Source organism: Amia ocellicauda, chromosome 15 (assembly GCF_036373705.1).
Source record: "Amia ocellicauda isolate fAmiCal2 chromosome 15, fAmiCal2.hap1, whole genome shotgun sequence".
NCBI classification, from domain to species: domain Eukaryota; kingdom Metazoa; phylum Chordata; class Actinopteri; order Amiiformes; family Amiidae; genus Amia; species Amia ocellicauda.
In genome coordinates, this window is record NC_089864.1 from 8,776,895 (window position 1) to 8,803,229 (window position 26,335).

At 38.3% G+C, this 26,335-nt stretch overlaps 1 protein-coding gene across 4 annotated transcripts in view; it reads left to right on the forward strand.

Annotated features, from left to right (window-relative positions):
- tfec (transcription factor EC) overlaps positions 1 to 23,497 on the forward strand; it is a 40,482-nt gene extending 16,985 nt beyond the window's left edge. Inside the window, exons 1-8 of one of the 4 annotated variants that reach the window (XM_066724262.1) lie at positions 3,471 to 3,663; positions 12,973 to 13,218; positions 13,475 to 13,576; positions 17,280 to 17,400; positions 18,918 to 18,974; positions 19,520 to 19,595; positions 20,960 to 21,107; positions 22,372 to 23,497. In XM_066724262.1, the coding sequence (XP_066580359.1) occupies positions 3,556 to 3,663; positions 12,973 to 13,218; positions 13,475 to 13,576; positions 17,280 to 17,400; positions 18,918 to 18,974; positions 19,520 to 19,595; positions 20,960 to 21,107; positions 22,372 to 22,797 (1,284 nt within the window). In that variant the 5' untranslated portion in view covers positions 3,471 to 3,555 and the 3' untranslated portion in view covers positions 22,798 to 23,497. Of the gene's footprint in view, positions 1 to 3,470; positions 3,664 to 5,527; positions 5,660 to 12,972; positions 13,219 to 13,474; positions 13,577 to 17,279; positions 17,401 to 18,917; positions 18,975 to 19,519; positions 19,596 to 20,959; positions 21,108 to 22,371 lie in introns of those variants that run through there. The other 3 variants (XM_066724264.1, XM_066724260.1, XM_066724261.1) reach the window with 3 other exon arrangements.
- The last annotated feature ends 2,838 nt before the right edge of the window (positions 23,498 to 26,335 follow it).

The following is a 26,335-nucleotide window of genomic DNA, read 5'->3' on the forward strand; positions in this document are numbered from 1 at the left end:
CACTTTCGCCTTCTGGACTTCTTCAGACAATTTCCCTTCCTCTTTGCTTGCTCTTGTCCTTTAATCAAAACCACACTTAACGTATGCATATCTTCAATATGACTTCAAAGCTCCAGGTGTGATTTCTCATTGTTCCTCTTCACTGTCTACCAAAACCCTGAGATAAAAGAATATTGAAATATAAAATCTCTAAAGATTACCCAAAGGGTGACAATAAAAGGAATCAAATTATTTTTTACAAATCACTGATCGGCCCATGGCTGATGAAAAAGCCCTTTAAATCATATCCATAGCGCAGCAGTTTTAAAACATACAATGGTTATGGAGATATAAGCATTTTGTATATTGATGCTAAGAAACAGAAAAAGAAAATTGACACGCATTCGTGATGAAACCAGCACATTTCTCTGCTTTACTGGTGGCCAGTTTGGATTAATGACTATAGTAAGGCTGTTCTGTATCTAAATCAGTAAGAGCACGTTTATTTATTTCTACAGGCACCAAGTTTACAAATGAAAACACTCTGTAGGGGAATAACTCAGAAATACAAATGTATAGACGATTTACCCGGTAAAAGAAACACTGACATAATGGAGCAGCACTAAATTAGCTGTAGTTTTTCTATATCCACTGAAAAGTACGTACAGGCACATTGTGTTTCACTAGTGCATTGATTATGGTAAGATTGCCACTGGTGTCTTCAGTTCTGCAATTAAATATCAGCATGACCATTGAGCAGCTGGACACTGAAGAAAATAAAGCTTTAAATGACTCCCAGGTGTCCTGGTGAATAGCCCCCTTCCCCTATGTGAAATTGGTTTTGAAGGGGAAATTATATTAGTTTATTTCTTTATCTCTTGTAAAATGATGTCGATGAATCATGAATGTCCTTTATTCATCTGAGTCTTGGCGTAGAAACCTATTAGTATGTATGAAATTGTTTGTGCAACCTTGCTGCTAGTTACATCAGGAACTTTATTCCCATTAAGCATTCTTTCGGTTGGGGATTGTGGCTACAAAGGCAGCTTTTGACTAAAGTCAGGAATGTTTAGTGACCCTGACAGAAAAAAACATATGCTTAATTAAGTATAGTAAGTAAAGTAACCGTTCATTTTGATTCTTCTGTATCCCACAAAAATGTAAAGCCCTGAATTACACTTCCAATCACTGAAAACATGCACTAATTTAGGTCAGAAATAAGTGCATTTTCGACAACATTTTAATTGTCAGGCAAGCTTTGAATCCAGATACGGACCAGATCAGAAATTTGAACCACTTGCCAGACAAAAACAAAAACAAGGTACTTTTTAGTATGTTAAAATAGAAGGCAATACCTAAATAAATAAACAAAAAATCAAAAAGAGATTAAGCGTACCTTACTAGCGGAATCTGTGGCGAAGAATAAGAAAAAATCTGAAAGAAGAGGGGAAACGATGAAAGAGACACTGAAGCCAAAGATAATCAGCGCAGTTGTGCATTAGGTGGAATGAGGAATACTCTGTCAAACAAGAAGCTGTGATCAAGCATTTTATTGTAATTTGCGATTGGGGTGCAGGTCTGGTTTGATCCAGGCATTGTTCTTAGCAATGTGTATTTCAATACAATTAAAATAGAAAAGTCATTTGAAAGAAGTCACACAACCAGTCTGCTCTCGACGAGTATTTACACGCCAGTCAAACACTCATTTTAGGCACACAAGCTACAGCCCAGAATGTGAAGATCTAGGTATCCTGTTGCTATGTATATAATAATCTTAAAAAATATATATAAAAAATTGAATCTTTAATTTATATATAAATCATTAAAGTACAGAAGTTATTATGCATTCCTTTTCTACTTGGATAAAACAGTCCTTAGATGTGGTAGTAACACTTTGAAGTCTTGTCTCAGAAGCAACTGCTCTCTTAGAGGAAGTTCTTCATGTTTTATACATAGTGTATGTGGGACTAACAAAGGTGAGCATTCAATCTGTGCTTTACGTTAAGCCAAAAAGGTCCAACAGGACCCTCACCAAGAGAAAAAGCATCGAAATGCCTCCTAGGTAAACCAGTTTAGATGCTGTTTACTGCAGATACAGACTCTTCAAACCCATGTAGGCTACCATTCTTTACATGAATACTGCCACTTCCAAAAGAGAAAAAGAAAGCAAAAAAGGGAAGAAAATAGACCAAAGTTATGGCAACCAACTGCAGAGACGAATTAACCGAGTCTGTGCAGAAGCTGAAAGAGACAAACAGTCTGTCCAACAACACTTTAGTTCCAGTTCATAAAATGGTGTGACTGACGATTAACTGGGTGCAACTGAGAGAACATGGCTCCTCTGTCCCGTCTTCAGAGCTGATGTTCGCCTATTGTGTGGGAGGAAAACAGAACTCTGCCCCAGAGAAAGTAATAATTAACTTAAGTGTCAGAGACTGCAAGGCTATTTCAGTTACACCACTTAAAAATGTCAAACCTAAATAAACAAAAGTGCCAGGATCTTTATAACTCTCATCCATATCTCTAGGTCACAACACAGAAACAATTCAAGGCACTTCAAGCAGGTTAATAAAAACTACTGTTTTGAGGTGTGCAGATTGAATTTGCATGTGAAGTTTTTGTCTGTTAGGAAGAGACATGATGTGGCCTCAATAGAATTATGTCTTTATTGATTGCTTGTTATTAAAAGAGGGATTTTCAAAACAAAAATATAACAAAATTTCCTTCATTCGTGCTATTCAAAATATTTATCAGTGCTTAAAGGAATTATTAAATAAATATGATTTAGATTTTACTAAATAATGCCAAAAACATTGGCTATTGGCTATAGTGAATCTAAAAAAAAAAAAAAAAAAACAAGTTAAATAAACAAATACATGAATAAATCCCAGTGTCTGAGATTTCTACAGAGCATATGCAGGCCTCTGGGAATACGTTCCCCAGTCTAACCACAGCAGACGAGGCATGAAGGCCACCGGTGTATTTTCCGTGGTGCTTTCAGTGATTTGCAGGAACGGTGCAGTCAGACCGCTGATGAGTGCTCAGCGTATGGCATGGAATGACCTTCATTGAATTGTTTTGTGCTATTTCAGTGTGGCAGTGCACAGAAATATGACAGAAGTGCTTACTGTGCAGGCTCTGTTTTTGGCCCCTGTAGGATGCTCTTTTGCTGCCTGTACTGTAGGAAGTGAATGTGGGGGAGATAAGACAGAAGCGTAAGGAAGGGGAATTGTGTTTAGATAAACTTTATTCACTGCAGTAGGAAGAGAGAGTCAGGCCGGGGGCAGCCATGCCGTCCGCCTGCCCTGTGCCGTTCTCCCGCACCCGGGCCTGTGGCTGCCCTGTCACAAACACAGATATAGGAAGCGGCGTTTCACTGAAGTTGCTGTGTCATCTCTTCCTCTCAGTGTGGATTTCTAGCACTGTTCAGGAAGCGAGCAGGCCCTTTAAAACCTGCTTCTGCTTTTCTGCCCCACACAGCCCTAGCGCATCTGTGCTGCTGACACGAGCCCAAATCCAAAGAACAAGTCACTCTGCGACTTCTCCCGGCCGCAGCCTCGTGCACCTCCACCGTTCATGATTTCTTGCGTTGCTCCTGCTGCTCGTGCTGCTTCTGCACCAGGAACAATGAGCCGCTGTTGTGTTGTCAAAGTGATAACGTTGACAGAAATCCAATTAGTGCCGGTAGGTAACACCGCGAGCGGAGTTTGTTTCTGTCACCTCACCCAACAGATGATGTCTCGTGCGATCGATAAGTGCCGTACCTCAGGTTGGTGACTTAATTACAGGTTAACCGTTGACTGCTGCCTGGGTAGGCTGCACATGTGCTCAGTGTGGGATACAGCCTGCGAGATTTCCTGCAGTTTAACAAATAATAATCTTTCAGCTGAATGGACAGTAGTATATCACATGGTATTCCGTGGAAAATAATTAGTGGAGAAAATTGTTTCATAGTGTTATTTAGCAAATACAAGATGTGTATTAGCTTTCAAATTTGATTATAAAGCATTTACCATCATCTGGGAGTGAGATTCTTACTTCAGAGGAACCTGAATATTGATACTCAGCAAAAAACAATGTGAAGTGGGACGGATGCATTATACTACTTCCAGATTTTTCAGGATTACTAAATCTTATGCTACCATGTTTTTAATATGCATTGTTAACATGTCTAGTGTGTTTTTTATGCGATATAATGAAATGTTTTGCCCGTTGCTGGTATTTGATCCAAATGTGACAGAAAATGCAGTAAACCACAGCAAGAGTTCATTCAATCGATTCAATAGACTGATTTAAGTTTTGTGTGACTGCGGTAATACCTAGATAAAGGACTAGGATAACAATTAAATACATTGCACAATCGCTATAGTAAGTATGTACGATTGAGTCAGATGATACTGTGGCTTTAGGCCTTGACATGTTTGGCAATTTCGAGTCAACATCAAGACAAGACTAAAGGAGTGAAACCACAGAAAATAAATTCACTGTATCTGAATACTAGAGTTGCACCATCCTGGGACGTGCTGGGAAAGACCAGTGCAGACCTCTGTGCACAATTTAAACAGGATATCAATTTAGGAATGTCAGTTTCACCTAAAAGCCATGTAAGGTTGGTGCTCTCCAGCCAGAAAGAACAAAAATTGTATTTCATTGCAATTATATGTTTTAAAGTGGCTTATTATCGGTTAAAAATATTTACTCTCCGATTGCTGAAGTGCAAGAGAATTTATAAATAAAGTTGAACATTTTGTTGGTTTTTTGAAGAGTTCTTTAGGTTTTAGATTTCTTTAGATGTTTGACTGCTTTTTAAAAATCAATGCTCCAGTCTTCCTCTTGTGACTGCAGCTGTTATGTTTATCGGATAAATATTATTTAAAAATAATCAATTGGCATTGACAGAGTAAATGCTCATGTTTAAGCAATTGATCACTCCCTTCTTTAGGATGAAAGTTTCCCCCCCTGTATTTTCTAACTGCTTTCAATAATGGTGTTTGAAAGAAATGGGTGTTGATCATTTTTATGCCACGATGCCTATATAGAAAACAATCAATGAAATGAAAACTAAGGTATAGGTCGGTATGAAATATGTACATATACAAGCTGCTTCGATAACACAGTTATTTAGGAAACCAGGTTATTTTACACTGTGTGATATGTTTGTGGAAAAGTACTGCAATCATTCCCAGAATATGATCCGCTCAGAGAATATATCTATATGAAAATATGTTTAAAAAATAATACAGGATATCCTGATTTCCTCTGCTGCTGTCGCTGTAGACATGTACAAGGGAGCACACTAGCTTTGCCTGTGGATTCAAACACCTCAGTAACGTGTTCACTTGCAGGTACCAAAAATGTATTTTGTGTACAGTACTTCAATGTCCACTTTTCCTCGCAATAATATTTACATAGATCTGAGGCATTCTGGGTTTGTACAATGTCTGTCCACAATGGCAGATCATGACATAACAATGTTTCAAAACCACTGATTCCTGAGTTTCACAAGTTGCAGGAATTTTTTGAAGTGAAACTGAATCTGCAGTAATAACGGAATGCAGTTGAGCAAGACATTTGTAGATCTGCTTACCTTTAGTCGAGACCATTCTTGGGGAGATTTTCAAAATGGAGCACTCAGAGAAAGTGTGAAGAGGAGTCTCTCTATATGAGATCATTCAGTGAGGTATTTCAATGTAACATTACAACATTGTTTGTGATTGGAGCGATCTTCTAGGTTTAATGTTCGACACCGGTGCTGCAAGTGCTGAGAGCGGTAATTGAATTACAGTGGTGGAAAATGGGGAAGTCGTGCCTTTCATTCTTAATTTTAAGTTTATTTTTAAAGTGAAGTCGCTAATAGGGATGGAACTGGACCTGCTCTGTTTAAAAGATGTGTTGTTTTAACAAAATAGTGGCATATTAATGATGGCTTTCATTTTGTATTATTATATTAAAACAGTGGATAGTAAGAAATAATTCTGTATACACTATTTCAGCTGGATGCACACTGTGGGATTCATTTGTGTTGTGGAAGTGAAAAGCTATAATCTATTTTGTTAGCAGGAAAATAATTGTCAGTTATCTAATTTTATGAAATTGTTGGCACCTACAGAATATTAACGCTAAAGGAACCAACTTAATACTTTTAGTGAAGTTTTGGAAGTAATCCATATTTTGTCATTTCTGAGAATATTTTGTCAGGTTTTTTCTGTAATACTTATCCGCCACAAACATAATTGCCATTCTGTTCCTCTGATGAACAGTTTCCTTTATAAATGTATCATTGTGAAACTCGTTACTGTACAGAAGCTTTCACCGAATTCTCAATCTGTTTCACTTACATGACACGAGTGATTGACACCTTTGTGTTTTATTTGTTAATTAATTCATGATATTCATATCAAGACATGAAATTATTTCCTATTTTGCCTGCAGAAATTAAGCAATTAGCACATTTACAGGAATAAATGCCAAGTGTGAGTTTCCTGGAGCAGAACAGAAATAATTAAAAAAGATCTTCCGTTTTTAGGTTTAAAACTTGGAAACATCACAATTTTACAGTTAAAGACATTGTTGCAGTGTTTGAGGTTGCTATGTGCTATTGTCTTTTAAAGGACTTCTTAGTGACATTTTTCGCTAGTCTCCATATGTACTGTAGAAGGGTTTGCAAGTTTTAATTAAAGGTTGAAAGGGAGGTGTAAATACAAGAGCATTTTCATGTTCTCATTTAAGACTTTCTAGTGAAATACTTTTTTAGGGTGGATTTGTGACTTGTGGTTTGTTTTTCGACAGTTCATTTTTCAAATATATCTTTTTAAAGTTGACTGTCCATCCTCATCAGTAGAGTAGCAAAGATTCCCAGAAAATGACTAGAGATCAGACAGGGGGTGCCAATTCCCACATCTGCAAATGTTTACATCGTCTGTGAGCTTGTTCAATAACCAGGAACCTCTACTGCTCCTTGATTTTTAACATCTTCATTATTTAACTGATAAATAAGTGTAGCTAAATAAAATTAAACGAGCCGATGACATTGGTGCCAATGATGTGTCAATAGTGCTCTCTACGGTTTGATATTTAAAAGGCATGCAAGTGTTTCAAGTAGCGTAAAGGGAAAGTAGTTATTCAGCTGCCATGTCAATAATAATAATCTTGAAGACCAACTTTGCTTTACAAGAAAGCAGTGTTTTCTCTCCAGAGAATACTATTTATATGAAGGGAATTTAAAAATATGCCCAGAGAGCCCTAAAATAGACCAGGGTCATTTATTTAGTTCAAATGGCTCTTGGCCCTTATGAAATATTGCCTTTGTAGTCCTTCATCAGAGAACACCAGTGTTTTGATGATACACAGTGCATATAGGGTGCATTTCTGAGTGAATGGAGGTTTTGTACATCCTTTAACCTTTAACTGCTCGGGCCACAGATTAATGACCCAAAACAAGTCATGAGCTTAACTATATACAAACCCCCTCTTGTCAAGTGTCATCTAGATATGTACAAGTCTTTTCTCTATCCATAAATATGTTCAAGTCTTTAGATTTATCAAGTCAATCTGCTGTCTCTTGTCACTGTTACTCTTTTACTTTTTTCCATGAAAGGCAGCAGAAACAGCCAATCTTGACCATGAGTGGCAATGGTCTTCATTAGAGTATAATTAATGTAATGACTGCTTAAATTGAGTTTGTGTGAGTGTATGTAAAAGTGGTAAAAAAAAATTAAATACAGGTTCATCTGTTGCTCTTGTTCAGGGTGTAATCTGCAGTATTTCAATACATTTGTTGCTATTTGTTCAGACTGTGCGTTTCTTGCAGTTTTTCTGTCTGGTCTCCTTGAGGAGATGGAAGGACTTGCAATGAAGAAGACGAATTCTGTTGACCCCAGTCAGAATCTCAAAACAAAACACTCTGAACATATCAATAAATAATACCCTTCATTTCCAAGATCAAACTACTGTCTCTAGTCTCAAATCTAACCACGTTTATTACTGCATGGTTCCCACTCAATTCAGGGTTCCATTTTCCATGACTTTTCCACGACTTTCCAGGATAATTTCCATTATTTTCCAGGAAAAAAAAGTAAAGTTCAAACTAAACATTTTCTATATGTTAAGATATATTCAGTCAATGCCCCAAAATAATATTAATAATGTGCATAATAACAGTAAGTGTGCATAATCATCATATTTGTACGCAGATGAACTGATGCCAATAATAAATCTCTCCACCCTACCAGACTACTTCAAAAGTACAGAAAGTGGGTCATTCCATGTCAAATGAACACAGAAAAGTGGATTTCGACCCTCATCATCTCAGAGTTATGAAATTGATTTTATAGTTAGAAACAAATATGGTAAGCACTCCTGCAATATTATGTTGTAGAAAAAAAATAATCTCCAAGAAATTTAACTAATTGATGACACGCAAATGTAATGCTTTAATTTCCTGGAATTCATACAGTTTTCACTAAATATAGCTCCCAACATCTGATCTAAACCCAACATCAAATCTGTCTGGCGAGGGTAACCGGGGAACTCTTAATGTTGAGCCCTATCCAGATACTGTTAAAAGTCTTTAAGTCCCTTAAAGTCCACACCAGATAGCATCGAAGGATTGCTTGATGATGGAAATGAAGCCTATTGTCAGGCGGGAAATGATCAGATGTATCAGATTGTGTATCAGATTATTTGGTTGTATCCAGTCTGAATGGACAAATGTCACGGAAACAAAGACAATCTTACTTCACATCCAAACCCCACAGCAGCTCACGTGCTACTGTGTGTCCTTGGTGTCTGGGTTGTTAGATGTAGAGCTCTATTCTGCTATACAGTTGTGTCAGTGACTTGACGGGCCATGTTGTGCCCAGGCATAAAAAAAATACTTTACAGTGTTTTGGGTACCACATATCCAGACTGGAGTGGATGATTTGCAGAGCCTGCTCTATGCCATGAGTCAATAAGGCCATGCCACCAAACGTGGGCTTATACCAGACAGATTCACAGGGGGACCAGTTATTTTTTCATCAGTATGTGCTTGCACACCGCGCATCTGCCACGCCCAGTTCTGCTGTCCAAGCGTCCCTTGTCTTGGTTGTAGTAGACAGTGCCCGTTGTGAAGTAGATCCCATTAAGATGAAAAAAGAACAACCTTATCTCCATGTAAAGTTCATGTTCTGTATCAGTACCGCCCATCCTCTCTGACCTGTACTTAAGCACTGACACAGTCCCTGCGTGATTTTTCAGGGTATATTGTCTGATTTAAAATATTGCCATAACTAATCCAGGGGTAACAGAACATGATGGTTGTGGAAAAATACATATTCTTAATGCCCAGCAATTATTTTAAAGTACATTCATCAAGCACACAAGAGTTTTTTTCTTGTTGCTGTTGCTGTTTTTAGAACTGTAATACACAGTCTCCGCTTTGTTGGAGCTGTATTCCTCTCTGAACTACTTCTTAAATTAAATTTGCCTCTTAACTAGTTAATCTCCTGCTTTTACAGTTTTCAGAAAAGCCAGCCAAGAACAAGCATCACAGAGAAACCCAGCTGAGTATAATAACTTGGCATCCTTCCGCTCAACAGTGGGGAATCAAGCAACAAATACTGGCTTGTTCTCCATGCAGCCCTTTCTTTTATTTTTTCTTTCTTTCACAGAGATATAATTCTGTGCTAAATGGCAGTTGTAAGAAGGGTTCTGGGAAAAAACAAACAACAAAGTCCTTTAACCTCTGTATTGCAACGGGAGTTTTACTCAGATCTGGGGCATCAGCTTGTTCTAGAATGGCCTGTGGTAGGATGGTCACCTGACACGCAGCACATTTGGACATTTTCCTCTTAGCTGCCAAGAATTAAAACATATTTTAATTCACGCATTCACCCATTTCTAAAATGATATCATTGCATAGTTTCTGGGAGACAGCATTACAATACAGTATAGCATATTGGTTTTAAACAAATGTTTGTATGAATGTATAGGTCTATATATTGTGATGCTGAGTGTTGGTGTTGGTCAGGTATGTCTGGGAAGTTGGAGTCTCAGGCTTGAAAGGACTGCAGTGCTTGTGACAAACATTAGCCAAAGACAAAAAGAAAACATAAAATGTGAAAATAATTATATATATCATGTGTTTAGAAGTAGTTCAGTTATTTTAGTTATTATTCTTGTTATTGTTAGTCACTCCAGTGTCTAACTCTCGTCTGTCTACAGAATGGGTCAGAACGGGCCGTGAGGCAGTAATGAATGTTCACTTAAACTGAACCGTATCTGAGCAGCCTTAAATATGATATATCATCATACATTTCCATTACATTGCATATAAAAGTACTTTAAATATCTAATTGGTCTAATTTGCATATCGGTTTTAATTTTCATACTAACTATAAAAAAAGATTATCAAAAGTAAGCATAAATGAATTGAAAACACAATGAGGTATTGACAGTATTTAAAGTTGGCTTATAAAGCCCTAAAGCTGTATTTCAAACACAAACCCTTATTGCCAAAATGTGAAATGTACAGATTTCTCTTATGTTTCTTTGGTAGGCTTTAATATTCTCTCTTTTATTGCACGTCATACATTCACTAACACATCAGCTATCTTCGTAGATGTAAGGTTGTATGTTGCCATTTACTGAAGCTCGGTTTGGATGATTGATAAATATGAAGGTGCTCCAGTCTGAGGCGGGGGCTTTTTTAACAATGACTAGGAATCACGTCCCAGAAGTCTAGAACTTGGATGAGTTCTGAATTTTTGCATCCTGTCTGAATAGTTGTTGTTAAAATATATATTTTGTTTTATTAACCATCATTGGAACAAGGGACTTTTAGTAATATATAAATATATGTACTGGGCATCCCTGCTTGTAGGCAGAGGTTGTCTTCGCAGAAAGCCCCACACATGAAAGAACACAATGTTCTGTAAAGAAGGAAAGGAAAACACAAGAAAAACACTTTGGAGAATATGCAAAGGAAAAAGCCCCTGAAAAACAAAGGATTCACTTTAAAAAGTGCATACCAAGCAAAACAAAAAGGGCAAGCGGTCTGGCTCAAACAGATTTCTAAGAAGAGTCCATAAGTCTGGTGCAGGTGGTCACAGAATAAGACCACTGTCATAAGACTGCGGACTGCTATTGACCCCTTCATTTCTATCACAGATGGTAATGACATTTTAAGACAGTAACTTATACAACTGTCTGTGAAGTAAATTAACCGACTAAAAGCACATTGTTCCTTGGAAACTTGCCCGGTACATCAACAAATTGCTGGCTAATGGCTGTGTTTCCTGCCTGTATTTGCTCAGAGAGAAAAAAAAATCCTAACAGGAATTACACATCAACCAAAACTGCCGAAAGTGGCAGCCACTGAACTTCACTGTGCTGGAAAGTAGAAATAAGTTGTGTTGGTGGAGAGCAGCTAAAGGACTCTGAGACTGCAAGCTGTCTAGCAGTCATTCAGTTGGTTTGGAATAAAGTAATATTGAAAAAAAAACATTTAAAACATAATGAGATGGTGCTCTAAATAGAAACACACTGAATACAATTAAATATCGAATGCTACATTTTATAAAACAAAATAATAATAATAATCTCAACTGCATTCTACTTCTCTTACATGTATTCAACGATTTATGTATTTATTTTCAGTGTTACAATTAGTTTTCAACAATTCTAAAAATAGTGGTTCGGACAATTAACCCCGTCATACAATATTGCTAAAATTATCAATATTTATGTGAGAACAGACTGACGAAATGGAAAGTTTTATATATAGGCTAGAGTTGTATTTCAGAGCAGTCCATACTTAGATTTGAAACTCTTTATGAGGCTGAGTCCATGACAGTTTTTCTTTGGAAATGGACAAAAGACAATGAGCTACTGAAGTCAGTGGTAAAAATGGCAGCAGAGTTATTTAAAAACCACAGAGAACAAGCAGTATTTATGTTTAGCCCCCTGAAGGAATATGTGCTGAAAGGGGGCGTCGGCGATTGTCTCCTCCACGGAGAAACGAAGAGGGCAGTCCCGTTGACTTTGTGATGTATGCAAAGAGCAGATATCCTGTTGTGTTCAAGTCAAAGTAATGTGATGTCTTTCTGTTTGAAGTAATTTTCATGCTATGCAATCAAGAGATAGCCCAGTTTAACCAATTAGGTCTTGTACCGTGCCCTGTTCGTTTATAAAGTCCCTGCTGTGAATGAGAATTGGCATTTGCTAAGTACGAGCTCAGGAAGATAGCCACTACCATGGAATGCTACTAGAGTCGCACGGGACCCGCAGTGAAGACGCTGGGCTTGACAATGCCACACTTCACAGACTGTAGTTACTTCAAAATGAGGGATGGATTCAGAGTGTCTAATGTAAGGGGTTAATCGTTTTAACAGGTTACTGCAAATTATACCTTTCATTTGTATATAAGTACTGTAATTTAATATTATAGCATTTCTTCTACTTCTTTTTGTTGTTCTACTTCAGTTACTATAATAATAATAATAATAATACATATTCCTGAGTTTTTTATGCTATTTAGAACCAAATAGGTATTTATTTTTCCTGTCGTTGCTAATTATGGCCTTGACTCAAATGAGCAAATTAAGGAGCACTTTAATCCGAACATGAGAAATATTTACCTCTCACAGGCTGATATTTTTTAACGCTCTGGTGCATTTTCTTTTGTTTACTGCTAATGCTGCTTTTCTAAACCTTTATTTTTTTATTTTTATTTTATTTTGGGGAAATACGGCTTAAGCTGGAATAAACTGCTTCAGATCTAGAAAAAAGTCAATTTGGATTAGTGATGCATAGCTGCAGCAGAGAGGAGTATCTCACCCTAAATCCTATCCTATCTTATCCTATCCCATTCTCTCCATCCTAAATATTCCCACTTTCTCTGAATAAGCCTGGAATTTGAGTCACATTTCTAACGCAATCAACTCTTGGGAAGACAGTGACGTTCTGTTCCCTGCCGTTGAAAACACAAACAAACGCTGTATCTGTTTTTCACAGGTCCAAAGTCACTTGGAAAACTCCACAAAGTACCACATCCAGCAGGCTCAGAGACAGCAAGTGAAGCAGTACCTCACGCTCGGCACCAAACTGACAAACCAGGGACGCATCTGCCACCCACATCCCGGACAGCCCCTGGGCTCCGTGCCGGTGATGAGGAATGGTCACCTGCCTGCGGTGAACGACAACAACACGCCGGACAGCCCAGTCTCTCTGCTCACTCTCGCCAGCAACCACGACAATGAGGTGAAACTCTCCAACTCATACAACCAAATAATTTAGTGTCTGGTTTGGGTTCATCAATAACTTCAAACAATCTCTCTCTCTAGTTCAGCAACAGACACTTCAGTCTGTGTCTTTTAGTTTCTCTTCTAGGGTAGGTGAAGACAATGCTTGTTGTGGGATTAGTTTGTTTGGATTCTTCTTTTTGTTCTGTATCCATAAACTCATCAATGAGGCTGAAGTTTCTTTACTGATACACAGATCATTATTTTTCTTTTAGTTTCCAATGGATGAAGTTATTGATGACTTAATCAGCCTTGAATCCAGTTTCAATGATGAGGGCTTGGGATGCATGGAGCCTAACATCATAATGCAGAACAATGTAAGTATTACAATCTTGGACTATTTTCTAAACACTCCTGGAAGCTATAAGGCAATGAAACAAAAGCTTAAAACACAGACTAAGTTGTTCGATCTCAGCTGATCAGTGTTTTAATTCATTTTGAGTTCTTTCTTTAGAAAAATGAATCATGCCTGAAAATAGACACAGATGTAGTGAAATGTGGAAGAGTTTAAGGTCATAAAGTTGTGAAAGAGAGGAATTTTATGGGGACTCCACAATGCATTCATTAACAGGGATCAATTTCACATACATGTCATGGACTGATTCACTGATTGTGCAACTGAAATGTGTGATGGACAGGAATCTACCTTAGAATATAACAATGATATGTTATTGTTTATACTCTTGGTGATGGAATAAAACACTTTGTGTGACCATCTAATTGAATAATAAGAAAAAGGGTATTCACACCTTGTTTGGTAAACATTAACATCCACACTTGCCACATGCAGTGTTAGAGAGTGGAGCAGCATGCTTCTGTGAGTTGCTCTCCAGACCAAATTAGGCTTAATGTCCAGGACGGAGTCAAAGTTCATCTCCTTACAAGAGCTAAAGCTAAGCACATTCTCACTCGACTAATGCCAGCGAGTCAGATCTGAGCAAAGCAAAATTAGGGAGAAAAGCAAAACGAATGCAGTTGTGGAGATTACAAGCTCCCAGAAAAGAAACCTGGTAAGTAGAAATCATTCTATCTGAACACTTAGATTATCACTTATGTGGTTTACAATCTATAAACTCATGACCAAACAGGCTGCGACTCTTGAGATGCTAATTCCTTGGGGGGATGGATTCATACCCTAAGATATGAATGAACACAGGCAAACATCGTACCCCAGTATTACCTCAAACAGGGCTTTTTCTGTAAATGTATGAACTGTAGAGACAGTTGTATTTAAGTGTATTTAAGGTTTCTTCCAGAATGTTATTTGTAAGAATGTTTATGGTGGTCAATGTAAAGGTCTTGCCTCACCTATGTTTGATACAGAACAAAAATAAAAACAACTAAAGTTTTAAGATGGGATTGCGCTCAACATATTAAACCCTGGCAAGCCTGAAGACTTAAAACAGTTCAGTCTTAAGAAGTTGCAAATTCCTTCAATTCTGAACCCACTGGCGGTAAGACACATTTAAGCAGATTTTGTTAACAGCACCATCGAAAAGTATAAAAGGGAGCAAAGCAGTCAAGCAGTGTATGGGGCTAATATAAACATTCCCTGTGGGTTTTCTGAAATTATAGGATGCTTAAACAGATCAATTAATTTTAATTAAGCATACAGTACAATGCATCACATCATTGTACCATGTCAACTTATCTTAGAATACAGATGGGAATGGATTTAAGTGATTACAGAGAAAGCAGTTGGGAGACTGTCCTAATCTCCCACTTTGATAAGCATTTTTTCTATTGTGCTGTGAAATAAATATGCACCAGAGACTGATAGTGATAGCTCTCTCTTTTTGGAAATTACATTAAAATTCTCTCTGCACTCATGCAAGCTGCAACAATTCTGCAACATCTTGAGAAAAAGCAGCACAGAATGAGTTAATAAAGCCTGGCATCATTGTGACAGCAACGGATTTACAAACCTCGACAAAATACTATTATGCACCTTCTGTAGTAGTACACATATTTGGTGAATTCAATATTGTCTGCAAGTACGGTTACATACTTCTCTCTTAAATCAATTAGATCTGTCCATTCCTTGCAAATGGTAGTAATGTCATCGCTATTATGGACATACCATGGCAGGACTGTTTTAAGGTTGAGAATACAATCTTAAAGAGCAGATAGCAGCCTTCCAAAAGACTGTAATATTGCACAACACCATGCACTTCTGCAACTGTTTCAGTCGAACATCCAGACGTGCATTTGAGCCTCTCAGATATGTCTGAGGCGATGGCTTTGAAGGTATTATTATTATTATTATTATTATTATTATTATTATTATTATTATTATTATTATTATTTCTTGTCAGACGCCCTTATCCAGGGCGACTTACAACATAAGTGTAAAACAAAGTGCAAAAATACAGTTCAATAAAGGCAGTTAAGACAATCATTACAAATTCAATGTAACCAAAACATAGCAATTCAAAATAATACGTTTTACAAATTCCAATTTACAATTTACACAGAAGAAATAACAGTCCCTCACAAGGATTTGAACTCAGAACATGTAGCTTATAGTGTATTTCTTAAACTGTCACACCACCAGACATGGTATCAGATCATGTTTGTGCCGGGGTCGTGCCTTTAAGGCTGTTGTCCAAATGGTGAAGGAAGCACCTTTATCTAGACCAGTGGTCTTCTTAAAGAACCAACTCTTATTACACAATTTAAAAAGTCAAATCTAATTAAAGTTCAATTAAGTAATTGAGAACAAAAACCAACAGGGTAGGGGGTCCTCCAGGGCCAGGGTTGGAACCTCTGATCTAGACCATGATGCACTGCTGGCACCTGTCATAGGATGTTTCTCCAGATTATATTATGAAAGTGATTGAGCTGGAATGATAACATTAATAATAATAGTCATGGATACAATTTTAAAAACAACATTGCAGCGTTAGCTGAAGCAAAAATTGGTGATGTATGACTATATCCTATATGCTTCTCAGTGCCAATTTAGAGATACCCCCCCTACCCCCAGCTGCTCTTCAGAAAGCTACTTTTTTTGTACTGTATTGTCACGGGGGGGCGTCCAGATTTGATAGCACTTTGAACTTCAGTCTGTCTACATGTCTTCACAACATCAGTCCGATTTCACCTTCGCAGTCAAGAAAGCTCTTTAGTCAGGGTCACAGGAAAGAGAGGGAAATGAATGTGAACAGCCGCCTCGAACACAGACAGACCCAGAGGGAGAAAAGATTGGCACCGAATGAGAATGTGAGATTGTGTTTTTGATCTGTGGCTAATGGCCCGCGAACTAATTGAGCAGATAATATGCAGCGGTAATTAGTTTGTTTGTACAGTAAGACATGCCCTACTCCTGCCTTTTCTAATATGTCTGAAAGCTCCATGCATTGCAAATATAAGAAAAAGCTTTACACAAATTGTGTAGAAGCTGAAACTCCAGATAACTTGTCAGCACTATTATTTGTATGTGTATTCTTTTCTGCATTGTAAAATAGTCTGACTCATACAGCCTGTATTATTATGATGATGATGATTTATGAATCTGCCTGACACCTAGTTAGGCGGCTTACAGGGTTTTCAAGGCTCATAATACGATTCTCTATAACAATCAATATATTACATTCACTTAAATGAATTACAAACATTATAAAATGTAAGTATTTATTACTGTGTTTGTCCAGAGAAAGCTCATTGGGGTGAGAAGCTGAACTTTCATCAAGTTCTCAAATAGATCATCGGCATAGAAAATACAAGTCAGATTTTATTAAAGGAACAAACATATTTTAAAGCCATGAAGCCAGTGATATAAACTTATATATCTATTAAACCTATGTACCAGGACTCAATGTATATATGTGCCTGTTAAAATGATGTCACTCCACTAGACTTGGACTTTAATACTGACCTCTTGAGAGACACTAAAACTAAATATACTTCCATACAATATCTCTAGTGTAAAGAAGTTGTCCGTCTCTGACTGTGTTGTTCCACCTTTCCGTCGTCTGTTTCTCTCATCCCAATCGCCCTGTTTTCTTTTCTTCTCGCCAGGTGCCACTGAACAGCAGTATTTTGGATGTGTACGGCGGTGAGCAAGGTATGACTGCCACTAATCACGGGCTGACACCTGGTTCATGTCCCACAAACCCCACTGTAAAAAGGGAAGTCACAGGTACGAAACACAGCACATGCTACAACTCCAGCTACCATCAGCAAATTCTTACAATGACATACAGTACAAAAAAAAATAGGCAACAAGAAGACAAGACTGCTATAAACACTTTTTGGCACTTCAGGGTTGTTTATTTATTTCGCAGTGCCATTTTGTCTCTTTTTAAACGTCCCTTTTCAAACGGTAAAAGAAAAACAAAACGCCAAGCTGGCACTCCTTCGGTTTAGTTCAGAGATACAGCTGGATTAGTGACAGAGAGGGAACTTTTACAACAGCCGATAAAAAGCCTTTATACTAAAATCATAAAGCCTGGCATTTATCTGCGCAAGGAGCTCAATCGTCACGGTATATCACAGACGAAGACGGTGCGGTGAGAACAGTTGAATCTCTCGCTGCAGGTGAATGAGCGATGTATTCAAAGGATGCGCAGCAGTCTAACGGGGCTGTAGGGCTGCAGGCGCGCCATGCTTGTCATCGCTTTTTGTTCTCTCTGCTTTCTTAAGAGACAATTACACGTTTACACATTCACTATCATTGTTTTCTACAAGGGCTTTGACTGATTATCCCTTGGGGGAGTGCTGTCAGTTTTCTTTTTCTTTCTTTTTTTTTTAACATGTGCAACTTCCTATAAAGTATTTAGGTTTATCCATGTGAGCAATTTTGAAGTACATTTCGAAGCTGATCGGGTGACACCAGACCACAGTGTAAATGTCACAAAACTGTTGTAGCTAAAATGACGTGTAATCTTGCCTGTTTTTTTCGAGCCCTGTCATGACTGTGGTGAATATGGATGTTATATTTACTAGCGGTGGTACTTGAAATGCAGGGATGTCAAAAAAAACAAAACAAATTATGCATCTTCTCAGTTGATTGTCGCTTACAAGTGAGGAGTGTTTGGCTTTCAGATGTTTTACCCTCTTTCCTAATTATCAATGGTTCACTTCACATTATCTGGATGCCTGTATTCTCAGTCTGGCAGCAGTTACACACAGCACACTGTGTTTCTTCTTTATGAATGTCATGCATCAAGTAAACCTAATTGATTTAGGAAATAGAAAGGATGTCTACAGATCTTTTCACTACAACGAGTATATAAGTAAATGACTATCTTTTCATATCAGTGTACAGCGGGACAATGGATCGTTACAGTGAGTTTTAGTGCCCTTATTAAATCAACAAACGTTAATTGATAAATTCAATCAAAGGTCCCAATTATATAATTTGGAAGAATGTGAGTTAGAATATTTTCGTTTTTTTTTTTTTCCTGTGTCAGCAAACTTGGAACTTGAGTTGATTCCAGAGCAGTGCTGTTTGAAAGTGCACAAATGTTAAACCATTTGGTATTAGAGGGCAGACAGCTTGACAAGCATATGAGCTGTACAGGACACTGACGTCCTGTGCTGACCCTGGAGACAGGACAGCCCATGTGTGGTACAGTGAGGGATCAGACGTGGATTGGAGCTGAGATACACTGTTGATCAATTTACTAATAGTCCTCTTTTTGTTTCGTTTTACAGAACATGACACACGTGCTCTAGCCAAAGAACGACAGAAAAAAGACAACCACAATTTAAGTAAGATTGTTTTCTCTTCTTCTTATTTTTCTTTTTACAAGCCATTCGATGTATTTTTGTCGAAACTCATGTTTCACCCAAGGCTAAGGTATATTATATTCTTTGGATGTTAACAACGCAAGCAACAGATGGCACTTTAATTTAAAATTGTAAAACACTGTTCCCTTTAAAAATGAACATGCTGTATATCTATTTATATATTTAAGAATTTCTAAAGGTATTGAATTATTCTTGTTAAGTAATAACTAAACACTAAAGAGCCAAAGTGAGACAGATTCAGTATTGAAAATCTCAAATGTCAAGTTTCTTAGCCTGCATGGAGACATTTTGTCCACCCACACTTAGAAGTCAACTAAAGACTTGACCTGTTGAAAATGTTCCCGTCCACAACTTTATATAACAGAGTTTCAAGGAATCTTACTTCTGTCCTGAAGCTCCCATGCTGTACCCACTTTGTCAGAGGCCTTTACTTTTCACAGCAGTCTGTCCAAAACAGATAAAGCCATAACATAAACCCCTCTGAAATTGTCTTACTCCTTCCCCAGTTGAAAGAAGACGGAGATACAACATTAACTACAGAATCAAGGAACTCGGTACGCTGATTCCGAAGTCAAATGACCCGTGAGTACAGTTTGGTTTGTTCTTGCGATATGCACCTACTGTACTGACATGCATCATTAACAGCAGTCGGTGTTAAGAGACAAGCTAAACCACCAGCACTAGACAACAAAAGATACCGAAGAAAAGTAAGCCAAGAAGCAAGAAAGGCTTCAAAACATGGCAACTCTGTATGTTTTCTTTCCCGCAGTATTCTCACAAAAATTCAAACGGGTTCATCTTTGATGTCTGCGTTGCTGGAACCCCTCTGACTGACTATCCCCCAGAAACCAATTTAGCCGTTATATAACAGTATACAATTACTTGCAATATGCCTGTACGCAATGCTGTGACTTACGATATAAAGGCTGAAATCCTCAGGCTTTAGGGGCCTTGTCGAGACTGTGTCTTTATCCACTATTCCCTCAAGCCTGTCACTTTGGGGTGTCTGAGTTCAACTCTTGATGAGCTGACATGTGAAGAATCTGGTGGCCTTAGCTGAACCTACATCAGTTCACAAATATCAATTAATATATTCAATTTAACCTCAGTTGGTGCCCTGGTTTGAAATGAATCAAGAAAGATTAATGTTTAAAGGGTTCTGTGGAAATATGTGGAATTCAAATAAGCAGACACTGTTTTCCAACCGATTTTTGTCTTGGGCCCTTTATATCCCACAGTGTCTTGTCTATCATCAGGAAAAATGGAATAAGGAAACTCAGTTCATATGCTGAAAGGGAGTTTTATTTAAAACACGGACGGGCAGTATGTGTGGTGCCGGCGTGCACCTTATCTACCAAATACACCCAATAATTCAGTGTTCAAAACCTATTATATATATCTAAAAAGAAGTTGAATAAAAACAGTCAAACACTTGAGTAAAAGTTTAAGCACAAAGGACCCACTAATGTAATTCTTACCCAAAATTGAAACCCGCACTGAAGTGCAATTGAACTTTTGATAAAAATTAAACAGAAGGTTACAGATTCTGCCATGCCATTAGCACATGATAAAAGAGATTATTAGCCGTGATCAGACAAACGTCTTATTCCGAAGAAAGGACCATTTTACAAGCGCTCATTCCTTAAAGAAGTAATAGTATCAGAAATGTGCTGTATATTGCTTCCCTCCCCAAGTCCCATTTTTTACTTCCTCTGACACCAATTTTCATTCTGGGATTAATTTTACCATACAAGGGCCCCCGAATTGACTTTCCGCAGATATACTTAACTATTCTATTAAAATTCTCATTCAGAAGCAATAATGTCCGAGAGTGAATAATGGTCATGTAAATCATCATTTCTTATTAATATAAAAGGCCTTTTGTAAGTTTTTAAAAATTCTGCTGATGCGCACATTTGTGAAAAGGTTATCTTTACATCCTGCAGTGATATGCGCTGGAACAAAGGCACAATTTTAAAGGCATCGGTGGAGTACATTAAATGGCTGCAGAAGGAGCAGCAGCACGCGCGAGAGCTGGAGAGCAGGCAGAAGAAGCTGGAACAAGCCAACCGGAGGCTCCTGCTCCGAATCCAGGTTTGTGCCGGCCATTCCCACAGCACTCCTCGTAAAAACAGGCCGGCCTTATCGATGTTGTGTGTTCGCCTCCCCCTTTTTTATTTTTTGCTTTGAACTATGCTGAGCAGCAGTAATTACCTGATTAATAAATAGCAGCTACAGGCCCGTCCGGAGAGGGAATTGGGTTGGGATTAGATTATGTGACCTAATAATATTGAAGAGTAATGCGGCTCTGTTTTTTAAATTATGCATTAAAATGTAACGGTTATTGACATATTTGTAGACAAGGCTCCAAAGGCATTACAGAACTCTTCACCCACTGAGACATCCTAATTAAGCGTAAAATGAATTACTCTGTGTACTGGCAAGACATTCAATTGCCCCATTTTAGCTTGAAGTTATCAGCAAATGCAACTTATTATGTATCCTTGGGTTGTTTCATATGGCGTCTGCTGCACAAACAAGGACTTGACTACTTTAAATGTTTTTTTTGTTTTTTTTCTCAAAACAATGTTTAATTAAATTTAGTTTTTAAAAGGTTTAGGAATTATTAACACTGTGATTTAACCTTATAGTTAAACTAATTCAGGAGAACAATAGGTTACGGTTTAAGCTACTACACTACATCAAGAAACCAAGCCAAAAAAAGCAACTAAAAGTGAGAATACAAAAAACTATTTTCTCAGCAGACACAACAATTCTTTTTTCAACTTTACACATCCCTGCAGTCTTGTGAGCAGTGGTATGAAGTAAACATATCTAGAAGAGCAGGAGAATGCAGATTTTCATTTACTGGTGATTCTCAAATCCTATGAAAATAGCATTGACTTTTAATATAAAAAGACCAAATATTATACAGAAGCTCAGCTGCTCTGACCTCTAAGGTTTGAATAACGCAGTTAATAGTTTGAAATGCCCCACAGTATTATGCATCCTAGTGCTGTATAAAACATGCCAGTCCCACTTCCTGTACCAGTGTAAAGATTCATCCGTGGCCATGGGAGTGTGACAGAGAGATGCCTGAGAACTGACAAAAAACCTCCAAACAATTCTGTTAAGTTTTAGAGCTGATAAGGACGTGAAAACCTCCATCTCAACCTCCAGCGCTTTGATTAATAATCACTCTCTCTTCACTGTACCGTGTCGTGTTTATTGTACAGCCTGCAGGGCAACTTTTGTCTTGAGTGATACCTACAAGTGAGTGTCTGAAGGGGGCAGAGCTCACATGAAAAATGGAGCCTCATGACCAAACCCCTGATGATGTCCTTCTCCATCCTTGCAGGAGCTGGAGATTCAGGCTCGTGCCCACGGCCTCCCTGCCATGGCGACCTCCCTGGGAGCCATGGAGCTGTCTTCCCACCTCATGAAGCAGCAGCAGCACCAGCAGCAGCAGCAGCAGCAGCACCAGCAGCAGCAGCTGTACCCGGAGGAGATCAACGGCGAGTACGTCCCGACCAGTGCCGTGCCCCAGCTGTCGGACATGGACCACGGTGACGGCTCGTCCACCTTCTCCGACCCGCTGTCTCACTTCACGGACTTCTCCTTCAGTGCCACGCTCAAAGAGGAGCACCGGCTGGACGAGATCCTGATGGACGACCCCCTGTCTCCGTTCGGGACCGACCCCCTCCTGTCGGCCACGTCGCCCGGCGCGTCCAAAGGGAGCAGCCGGCGGAGCAGCTTCAGCTCTGACGACGGAGAAGACTTGTGATGGTGGCGACACGCCCTGCCTCTGTTTACATTCCTCCGAAAAAACCAAGTGCCAGTCCCCTCCTTCGCCCCGCCTGGAACCGCCAGGGTCCCCTCTGTGGTCCTCCTAAGCACTTCCTGTCTTGGTTCAATGGACCAAGCGTGTGCTCCACCGACAGGAGGCCACTTTCCACGTCAGTGCTTTGAAGGGCACCACAGGTTCCAGTGAAGAGACCAGTACAGTAAAGGGAGACATTGCTGGGATTCCACATTTTAGCACTCTGGTGCTAGCAGATTGTTAGCACACTAAATTCCACATGTAAATACAGTATGTATAGCAAAGAAGACGAGCGACAGTAATTAATACCTAATGCTTAAGAATGAAAAAGCCATCGTCGAAATGGCAGAGGACAACAAAGAACTGACCTCATCAGCTTGACCTCTGTTGTGCCTTAACTTAAGACAATACGTTTGCTCCTGAGACTTTAGACAATATGAATCCTCAGATAACAATGCTAATAGCCAGAAACTCTATGAGGCCTTTGAAATTGTGTGTTGTCTGTCTTTTTTTATTAACTTTTCAAGTACTTTTGTGTATGTATTTATAAATGTTTAATCCAACTATTTTAAACTGCAGTTTATTACAATATCTAACCTGTAACAACTTTTTATGTGGGGGTTGACGGGGAGAGACACAATAAATCTCTTTTTTTTAAATGTCATTGATTTCTGCCAATCCATAGCATCCAGTAGCAACACTGACATCCTTTCAATAGGAAACACTAAACAAATATGGTAACTTATTGCAATAAAAGTGCCTTTGATTAGGATAATCTATAACACAGGACACAGATTAATAAATTATTCAGCAACGGTGAAATAAAGTCCAGATGAATAAAATATTAGGGTGTGTGTTATGGCAAGTCAAGAAAAGGTAAAATTTTACAGAAAATGCTTGAAGTATGGTTGGTAGAGCCTTTTTCTTTATTTAGTCAAAAGATGTGTTTACATTTTCCTTTTTTATTTTTTTATATCTGGCTAAATAGTGCAAATAATATGTTAAATCAATCCTGATTATCGGGTTAACAAACATATTTTGTTAATCACACCATAATAAAAAAATACATATTTTTGCAAGAAACTCAGATGCCCCAACACACTTTTGAAGGAAAAAGAAACAGATAAACTGAGACTGTGAACGTTCGTGCTGTATCTCCATCAAATTATCTGCTAGTGGGTAAGATTAATTCCAGAATGTAAGGAGATATTATTCCAAGGATCCTTTCATGTTTGCGGAGGTGGGTTTGTTGTAGATTCCCCAACAACAATGAATTTTTAAAAAAAGTTTCTACAATGTTCACCTATGCCTTTGTTCCACCCCTTTTACCAACACTTCAATTCATGACTATTACTCACTTAATCTGGTAATGTAATACGCAGTTTACTGGTTGAAAAGAAAACAGAAATTTCTACTCAGTAAGCAACGTACTTCAGCAGTTTTTTGTATTAGTCTAAATCATTTGTAATTGTGCCAAGATTTACACCCACGGTGCTGAAGAATATAATGTACAGTGTAACAAAGGTAGAGAATTTGAATTTGAAATGTTATACTAAAAAGTGTAAATGGTAACAGATTAAAAACCCCTTTACTGAGACACTACGATACAAATGATATCCAGATTCCTTCTGATACACAAGGCTAGAACGCGGCAGAGGTTTTTTATGTCCCTTTTTTAGTTTTTAGTTTTCTTGCTTCTTTCGTGAAGTCGATGTGTCTGCTTTGTTATGATACTTTTATTAGTCAAATAATACGAACCATATGGAAACTTATAAGGGATGTGATCTTAGCTTACATGCATCGAATAGAGAAAAAAAAAGTTCACAGCTTACAGCTTTGAGACTTTTTTCATCATCTTGGGAGTCTAAAAGATCAAAATTTTGATTTGTTTAATATGATACAGAATATATATATATATATATATATATATATATATATATATATATATATATAATTTAAAAGGATTATTTCATTAACAGATGTAAAGTATTTTTGTGCCTTATTGAAAAATATGCATTAATAATGCAACCAACAGCACAGACCAAAAAACATGTTAATGCGATTCAGATGATGGTGCCTAACCCTCATCAAAGACTTTCTCAATTAGTGTTCAGAATTTTATTAGCTGGGCTGGTGGTTTGTGATGAACAGCGGGATTTTACTCAGCTCATTATACCTCTCAAACATTAAAAAATAACATTTGGCAACAGAATCCATATCACATATACGCAATCAAAGTACAAACTCGTGTGAGAAGTGTGGACTTGGAGAAATGGACTATCATTAAACTATGTCAACATGGATTTTCTTATTGGCTGGCCTAGAACTCGTCAATAGCCTGAGACTTGATTCAGTGGGGACAATGTTCTCATTCTGGAAATCAAGGATTGACAGATATCTTGCAGAAAAATGTAGACAACTATGTAAAATATATCTTAGTAATTATACAACATTATCCAGAGCAAGAGAAGCACAACACAAGCCTAAGACAGAAAAGGGTTGGGGGAACCACAGTCTGAACCTGGGGAGATGTCTTCAGCCCTGGGTTCTTGTGCAGCCTGGGCTCTTTATTACAGATGGAGACAATACATTGTGGATTCAGGTGCTAACCCCAGGGGAGTATGTTTAAAACACTCACACTAAAGAACCCTCAGGGGATTCAAAATGCGATGAGAAGTGTTTTTAATGTGTGATCATAAAACCTCTAGCTCTCCGTGTAAAGGCACTCAGAGCTCGCTCCTACCACTCTACCTGTGCGTTGAGGTTAGGGTTGGGCTGCGTTGTGGACATGATTCTCATTTTATAGCAGCCCACTCGTCATTAAACTCCAGAGGCTGTGAAGCGAGTGCTTGTTCAAGGGTTGCACTGAGTGCTCGTTAAGCAAAGCAATTAAAAATGAGTCTCACCTGTACCACAGGGCTGGTAATCAGTTGAATTGGTACAGTGATTTTGAACCACTCCCTGTTCTACTGAACCCACCAGAGACCTGTTTGGGTACTGTGGACACCTTGGTCAGGGCCAAATCAAATCTCTGGCCCAACTGCCAATAGCTTATAGCTAGAATAGAGTCTAAACAAATCATGAAAGTCATCGACCACATCAAGCCAGAGGAGCTTTTCCAGATCAGCAGGGACACACGCACCCGGGGACACAAATGGAAATTGGGCTTCAAGGCATTCAAGACAGAAAACAGGAGACACTTCTTCACACAGAGAGGCGTCACAATCTGAACAAACTCCCCAGCAATGTGTTTGAAGCTGAAAATTTGTGAACATTTAAAAATAGATTGGATAGGATCCTTGGATCACTTAGTTATTAATGGACACCAAATGAGCACAATGGGTCAAATGGCCTCCTCTCGTTTGTAAACTTTATGTTCTCATGTTCTTATACATATTACCATTCCAACATTTGATGATATCTTTTTCTGTTGGACAGGAGGACTCTTTCCTCTACCTACACAGAGAGCTGGGCCATCCCCTTTGTGTTTTTCATTTGCGAT